At 36.7% G+C, this 7,856-nt stretch overlaps 1 protein-coding gene across 1 annotated transcript; it reads left to right on the top strand.

Annotated features, from left to right (window-relative positions):
- The first annotated feature begins 4,346 nt into the window (after positions 1 to 4,346).
- LOC111777622 lies at positions 4,347 to 6,826 on the top strand. Its single transcript, XM_023657298.1, has 5 exons — positions 4,347 to 4,646; positions 4,841 to 5,077; positions 5,274 to 5,357; positions 5,621 to 5,750; positions 5,847 to 6,826. The coding sequence occupies exons 1-5, from the start codon at positions 4,408 to 4,410 to the stop codon at positions 6,570 to 6,572; spliced, it is 1,416 nt and encodes a 471-aa protein (XP_023513066.1). The 5' UTR covers positions 4,347 to 4,407; the 3' UTR covers positions 6,573 to 6,826.
- The last annotated feature ends 1,030 nt before the right edge of the window (positions 6,827 to 7,856 follow it).

The raw sequence follows: 7,856 nt of genomic DNA, 5'->3' as shown, positions 1-7,856 counted from the left end.
GAGATTCCAGCAGATACTCCACAGCAAGTATGGGAAACACTTCAAGAGTTGTTCACTAAGAAAAATACCGCTCAATTGCAATTTCTAGAGAATGAACTAGCTATGGTAACTCAAGGTAATTTTTCTGTTGAACAATATTTTTTGAAAGTGAAAAATCTATGTTCTGAAATTTCAAAATTAGATGCTGAGGAGACAGTGAGTGATGCTCGATTACGGCGTTATCTTATTCGTGGATTACGAAAAGAGTTTATGCCCTTTGTTTCCTCAATACAAGGGTGGGCAAATCAGCCTATAGTTATTGAAGTGGATAATCTTCTTTCCAATCAGGAAGCCTTGATTAAGCAAATGACTAGCAGCAACGAGTTTTCCCCAAAGTCAGAAGATGTGTTGTATGTCAAAGATCAAAGGAGACATAACTTTCATTCAAAGCCTTCATCAAGCAATGAGAATCAATTCAGAAGTGAGAAGTCGTCAAAGAAGCCATTTAAAGCTTGTTACAGGTGTGGAAAACCTGGCCATTTTAAATGAGATTGTCAGGTGAGAGTGGTGTGTCATCGTTGCTGAAAGTCAGGCCATATTAAGCCAAATTGCCGAGCAAAAATGCAGGAATCAGGAGCAAATGATGTACATGAAAGTAAAAGTTCTTCAGATCCAATTTGGGAACACTGCTTAACCACTGAGGTTCTTGACCAGCCAACAAATGTGACTTCAGCTGTACACCAAGATGATGTCTCTGCAAATGCTCATGCCTTTATAGACTACAATGAAAAATGGATTGTCGATTCCGGCTGCTCTCATCATGCAACTGGAAACGAAACTCTTCTATCAGACGTCCGTCCACATTTTCAAAATAAGGTCATTGTGACAGCTGATAATTCAATGCATCCTGTGACGAAAGAAGGAGATTTGAATGATGGGAGTGTTCTACTCAAGGATATTTATCATGTTCCTGGTTTGAAGAAAAATCTTGCTTCTGTGTCATAAATAACAGATTCAGGAAGATATGTTCTTTTTTGTCCTAAAGATGTTCAAATACTCTCTAATGTGAAACATGTTGATGCTGATATCCAGTTTTGTGGAAAAATAAAAGAATATTTGTATGTTTTATCAGCTAGTGATGAATATATCAAGAAAGTTGGTCATAATGCAAGCTCAACTCTTTGGCATGCTCGTTTGGGTCATGTGGATTTTCAGTTGTTGCAGAAAATATCCACAAAACAACTTCTTGATGGTGTCCCTGTCTTTAAAGATATTCAACATGATGAGGTTTGTCCAATCTGTCAATATGGCAAGTCTCATCATCTTCCTTTCACAAGCTCAAAGAGTAGAGCTTCAACAGTATTGGAATTGATTCATTTTGATCTTTTGGGACCGACGCGAACAACAAGCTATACCGGCCTTCATTACGTGATGGTGTTTGTGGATGATTTCTCTCGCTTCAGTTGGGTATACTTCTTAGAACACAAAAGTGAAGCTTTTTCAAAGTTTATTTAGTTTAAGTATGCTACGGAAAAAGAATTTAAATTGAAAATCAAGTGCTTGCGCACTAATAATGGAGGGGAATTTCTTTCAAATGATTTTATGGAATACTGTTAGGAGCATGGGAATCAGCGTCAACTGACTTGTCCAGGAACCCCGCAACAAAATGGGATGGCTAAGCTCAAGTTAGCTCATCTTACATCAGTTCGCTTGTCTTGGCTGCATGCGAGGAGTCTTCCAAGAGAGTTATGGGCATCAGCTTTTCAAACAGCTTGCCATGTTGTAAATCGGCTGCCTCCATGGCCAGGGACATAATCATCACCATTCGAGCTAATTTATCATCGTAAACCCAATGTGAGTTATTTTCATACTTTTGAGTCTATTTGTTATGCTCATGTACTGAAACATAATCAAACTAAACTTGACCCAAAGGTGAAGAAATGCATTTTTGTTGGCTATGATACTCATAGAAAGGGTTGGAGGTGTATGGATTTGGAAACAAAGTTGGTTACCGTGTCACGTGATGTTGTGGCTGACGAAGGCGACAAATTTGAAGACAGTTTGGTTGGTGAAAGAGAACAAGGTAATGGAATGGATGATAAGAACTCGTTAGAATCTTTAGTTCAGTTGAATGACGAGTGCAAGGAAAGCAAGGGCATCGATCAAGAAGGGAAGACCAGGAATTTTAATGTATCAGATAAAGAGGTAGAAAAAGAAATGTCAGATGTAGAGACAACAAAAACTACCCCGGCACTGACTCAAAATTTTAGAGATAAAGGCAAAAGAGTGGCAGAAACTTCAAAAAATAAAAAGAAGAAGAAGAGTGAAAGGATTGCTCTAGAAGAAGATGATTTGGATAAGATTCTTGCTGAGCTAAGAGAGGGGCTTACTATATCAAAATCAGTAGACTCTCCTCTTTCTTCACAAGAGGCCAAAGTTGAGAACCCACCCGACCTTGTAACTCCTTCTGATGCATCAGCTGAAAAGGAAGCTGAAGAAGAGAGCACAGAAACGGCAACAGCTGGGAAGAAGAGAAAGCGTAAAAAAAAGGAAAGAGAAAAAGAGAAGCTCCTAAAGAAGAAACAAGATGGCAAGCTGTTAACCGGGAACAAAGTGAAGTTTGAAGTTTTTCGCAAGGCTCTCGGAGTTGGAAATAAGCTTGCACTAAAGGAGGCTCTCAGAATTTAGTGCAACTTATTTCCAGTTTGAATTAGTTGGAAGATATGATATTCGTAATTATTTAATATTTGATTTGTTAAGGAATATATCTTCGATATTAATTAAATTTGATTAGCAGTATATTTTATTTTATTATCAAAATTTAGTTAGTTTATATTTTCCTTGCTCGTAAGTATTAGTTGATATGTTGTATCCTATTTAAACGTTGTGGATATCAATGAAGATTAAACCTTCGATCCCAATTCTATTTCTCATTCTTAAATCTGTATCCTTGACTAATAATATTTTCATATCTATTCACAGTTATGAGCGGTAGATATTGTGTCAACAATGACTAGTATCAACAGATTTTCAAACCCCTCTAATATTTCTTATGCAACAGCAACCATGTTTATACACTCTATATTGGTGTATAAGGTTAAAGATTTTGTGCTATTTGCAAATACCGTAGCATCCTTCACAATCTCCCAACAAGCTCTTCCTAAACTTTGTTTGATGACGCCTGATGTCCAACTAACGAATAAAGATCATATTTTTTTTTAGACCAAAATATATCTAACATTTTTACATGTCTACTGATTCTCTATTAGAGTTTATACGCAGACATCATCCTTTCTTTCAATCTCCAAGATTTTGTTACAAGATACATCTTCCCGAAATTTCCAAAAGATGCACCCGAATCCAAAATTCAAGATTCAACCACCCTATCCATACCGAGAATTAAAGCATCCCTAGTATCTTTCATTGAATTTGCAGAAACATTATCATCTCCCAATTTGTGAGTATGCATCTTCTTTTTTTCGTACAAATTCGACCAACGCCTTCAACAGATCCGACGTTGTTTTCTACTTGACGATAGTAAACACCACGTCTCTGGATAACATCAACTGAATCAACTCTAGAGCTTGCCAATCCTAGAGCTTCAACTTTTCAATGGTCACGGAATCCAAATTTACTGCATACAAGGGTTTGTGAAGATCTTTCTAGTATAAACAATCTTCTAGAGATCAAAATCAAATCCATCAAACTTCTCGATTTCGATCTTTGAGCTTTCTATTTTCACAGATTTTGGTGAATCTCTCCTAATTTTGATACAAGATGTTAGGATCGCGCAACTCACATACCTAATCTAGAAGAACAAGAGAAAGAAAACACAGAGAAATATACATGGTAACATCGGGATGGTAAACTCATGACAGCTAGAGATTTATATTGATGAATTGTACTACCGTGGATAGAATATATTTATAATTCATTTTACTATATATAGACATTATACTGTATATCTATATTGAGAAAGCTACACAAAAACATGAGCTCTACGAGAGTGAAAATTTGGTAAGACGTTATCTAACTTTTAATGATCTCAACACTATTGGAAATGTAACGGACTCTAATAACGAACTGAAAAGACGAGAAGAAAATTGTTCTTTTGGTCACGTAACTTACGAGAAACAAGATTTTGTATTTTCTTGAAAACGACTTCACTTTGCTCGGCTTCCTACAAATAAAAATAGGATAAATATTAGTATTAATTTTGGATATTTAGTTAACAAAATAGGATAAATATTAAAATATTTGTATTTTATATAATGCATAAATAATTATGGATTCCAAAAATATGACCGTTAAAATTTTAATTGGAAAAGCACTAACAAGAAGGAACCGAGGACATCGGTAATAGAAATGACAGAACCTTCCGGCATACAGAAATCCCCAATTCCAAAACCCTCATCGGAACCGCCCCAGATGGAAATCGACCAGCCTTCCGCCGCCCAGATGCCGGAGATTTCTCAGTACGAGCAGTCCAGAGAGTTGAGAATCAGAGAAAACATGGAGCGCATGCAGAAACTTGGCATTCCTGATCTCTCTCTCAAGCTCAAAACCTCCGCTCCTTCAAAGAAAAATCGCCGAAAATCGCTTGTTCCCAAAGCTTCTCCACCTTCATTCGACCTCCCGCCGACCGGACCCCTACGCCGATCATCCAGGTTTTCTCCGAATCCCAAATCTCTCGTTCGTAGCCCTTATCGGAACTGACAGTGCTCGTTCTCTGATATTTGGATACAAATAGGATATTAGTTATTATTTTCTTATTCGATAATCTTATTCTATATTTGTCCAGTTTTCTTCCGATTTTCCTCATAGTTTTTTCTATTATGATTTTTTTTTTTGGCGGATTTAGGTTGCAGAATGTGACGCCTGTAACTTATTCTGAACTGCGAATCGAGAGGAAAAACAAGTTTTCTGAGGAGGAGGATGTGGTTCTTGAAGATGGCTCGAGGCCGGAGATATACTCGGAAGAGCATGAGAAGGTGTTGGGTAGTACAGAGAAGAGCTGGACGCTATTTGTGGATGGATACGGTAACGATGGGAAACGAATTTATGATCCAGTAAAGGGAAAGACGTGCCATCAATGCAGGTTCATCGAAATGAAATTTTTCTCAAATTTTCATTGGAAAACTATTGTTTGTGTGATCTTATTATCTATTTGTGCATTGTTCTCTGATTTTGTTCAACAGTGCTATCAAGAACAGCTTCGTTAGCTAGTGAAAAATGCATTATATCATGTGTTATGATTTTATTTTGATGGAAAATTGGAAATGTTATATTTACAGGCAAAAAACATTAGGACATCGCACTCATTGCAGCAAATGTAACATGGTCCAAGGGCAATTTTGTGGAGACTGTCTGTATATGAGGTACTACACTCTTGATAACGTTCCTTTTTAGTTCTTTCTGCAATTGGATTTCATATTCTCTCTTTTGGATATTTGTTTTTGGAAAATATGATGTGCTGTCTCCAATCTTTGGATGCATAAACCGTATAAACTCCAATTTGTTTGGCTTTTTGCAAATGAAAACTTTTCAATTTTCTATGTGGATTTAGAACACTGAAACTGGTACATGGAGTTTATACTTGGGTTGCCATCATAGTATTCCTATTGTTTTCTCATTCCTGCAGATATGGAGAGCATGTTCTTGAAGCGCAACAAAATCCCGATTGGATATGTCCCGTCTGTCGTGGAATTTGCAACTGCAGTTTGTGTCGCCAAGCAAAAGGATGGCTTCCTACTGGACCTCTGTATAAGAAGGTAAGTTTCTTATCTGTAATGTGAATCACCTCCTTGTATATTTTGTTTTACTCGGGAGATTTTGGTGCTAAGGTCAATTGAGTTTGAACTGTATAGATAGCAAGGATGGGGTTCAAGTCTGTTGCACATTTTCTCATCCAAACCAAACGTTCAAAGCCGAGTTCAGTGCAGAATCCGACCGATCTTGCTTCTGCCAAGAGGTCGTTGTCCTTCACCAATTTTGAAGTTAATCCTGCAGGCTCTCCTAAGGTTAATGATAATCTCTTAGAAACAATGGAACATCATGCTGTAGATGAATCTGAAAATGAGAAGCAGAATATACCACAGAGTAAAGAGATTAAGGATTATATTTCTGTTAAGAGGTCACTGAGCTTTTCAGGCCTGGAACAGCAGGGCTCAAAAGAAACTAAACCTCCAAATCATTTCAACCATGGAAATGAGGAACTATCACAACTTCAATCTGAAAACGATGAACTTGCCGAAGACGTCATCAGTGAAAAAGAAAAGGAAAGGCATTGCCTAAAGAGAAAGAATGGTAACTACTGTCCTTCTGATGAATGTCCAATAACTAAAAAAATACCAACAATTGCGGTAGAATCAAACAACACCATGGATCTGGGGTGTGGCAATGATGACCACAGTGAGAAAGAATTATTGGAAGTTCAAGCATCTGCATCGTCAACAGACCAAAGCCTCAAAAAGAATACTGATATTAGCAGCCAAACAAGCTCAGAGAGTACAACAAAAGACCATAGTTTAGAGGAGGAGGGGTGTAAAACATCAGAAGCGGGTTCAAACAGTTTATCAAATAAAAAAATGTAGGCCCGAGTGAAACTCTCAACTCCGTCGGAGCTATAATCTTAGGTAGCGGTAGGGTTTTGCGACGTGTAGGTATAAAACAATATGGTGCTAAATTATGTGTAGTTTTGACACAGTTTTGAGGCAAGTAACTTTTTGGGAACTCAGAAAACTGGTGTGTTTTTAGGTGGCAAGTGGAGCAAGGAGTGTGTGGTTCAGTAGTTTTTTGGATCCCCCAGTATTTTGTTTTACAGCTTACAAATCACAGCTCCTAACAGTTGAACCGATCCTTCGAAACCGATTTGATTTCGGTCTGTAATGTGACGAGAATGTGTTGCATTAAGTTTTTTTGTGCAATACAAAATTGCAAATATATGACGTGAAGTTTTAATTTAGTGATGTGAGTGTGAGGTCTTTTGTAAGGAGTTACTTTTAAGAGAATTCTTCACTTTCAGGTAACAATTAAGGTTAGGATCGCACAACTCACACATTTGATCTACACGAAGAACAAAAGAGAGAAGGGAGGTGTATATTGATCACTTTTGATAGGTACAAATACAGTGAATATAGAGAAAACAGAAAGTACATATTCAAAGCAACCTAAGAGAATATATACCAACTACATATACTTTTACTAAATATAATCCTCTATAATGTATAATCATTTATTATACTTATGATCATTTCAAATATATGGTCATTTATTATTTATAGTCATTAAGTAAGTTATAAGTAAACATTTCGGATTCACAACCAAACAATTCTCTCACTAGTAGATTAATCCGGTCAACCCAAAACTTCATTATTAAAGGATTGTCTTCATCATCAATATCTTCAATCCACCAGGCCAACTAAGACATTGCATAACCTCAATTTCCCAATATCAACACATGATGTCATTATGTTTGTTGGATTCTTTGCACTCCCTATCTTTTTAAACACATATCATCTTCTTCCACAACTGCGAGTGGAGAAGTATCTTCTTGTGATGTGTTTTGTCTTTGAATGATAGATTAGGTTCTTCATCAACTTTATGCCGCGCTATTTCTTACTTAATTCTTCTAGATAGTCTGTCACCTATATCATCTCATTTATAGCATCGACTATTGTCACATACTCAACCTCAATAGATGAAAGAGTAACATAGTTCTAAAGCTTAGACATCCAACTCATCTCATCATCCATGACTTCTACATTGATGGGTTTTTTTTTCGTTCAAATTTTTTTATTTTGAAAGCTATGTTATAAAATTAATTGTATCATCTAATGGGTTTACTTTATATTATGTTTCATAATGACTTTTTGGTT

This window comes from Cucurbita pepo, chromosome LG16 (assembly GCF_002806865.2).
Source record: "Cucurbita pepo subsp. pepo cultivar mu-cu-16 chromosome LG16, ASM280686v2, whole genome shotgun sequence".
Taxonomy (NCBI): Eukaryota; Viridiplantae; Streptophyta; class Magnoliopsida; order Cucurbitales; family Cucurbitaceae; genus Cucurbita; species Cucurbita pepo.
This window is presented reverse-complemented; position numbering and strand designations above follow the sequence as displayed.

What these genes read in the sequence shown, in the direction of transcription:
- LOC111777622 (XM_023657298.1), top strand. Translation starts at nt 4,408, where the DNA reads ATGGAAATCGACCAGCCTTCCGCCGCCCAGATGCCGGAGATTTCTCAG. An exon ending in AAGACGTGCCATCAATGCAG is followed by an intron (nt 5,078 to 5,273) that starts GTTCATCGAAAT and finishes TTATATTTACAG; the next exon opens with GCAAAAAACATTAGGACATC. An exon ending in CTGGACCTCTGTATAAGAAG is followed by an intron (nt 5,751 to 5,846) that starts GTAAGTTTCTTA and finishes TGAACTGTATAG; the next exon opens with ATAGCAAGGATGGGGTTCAA.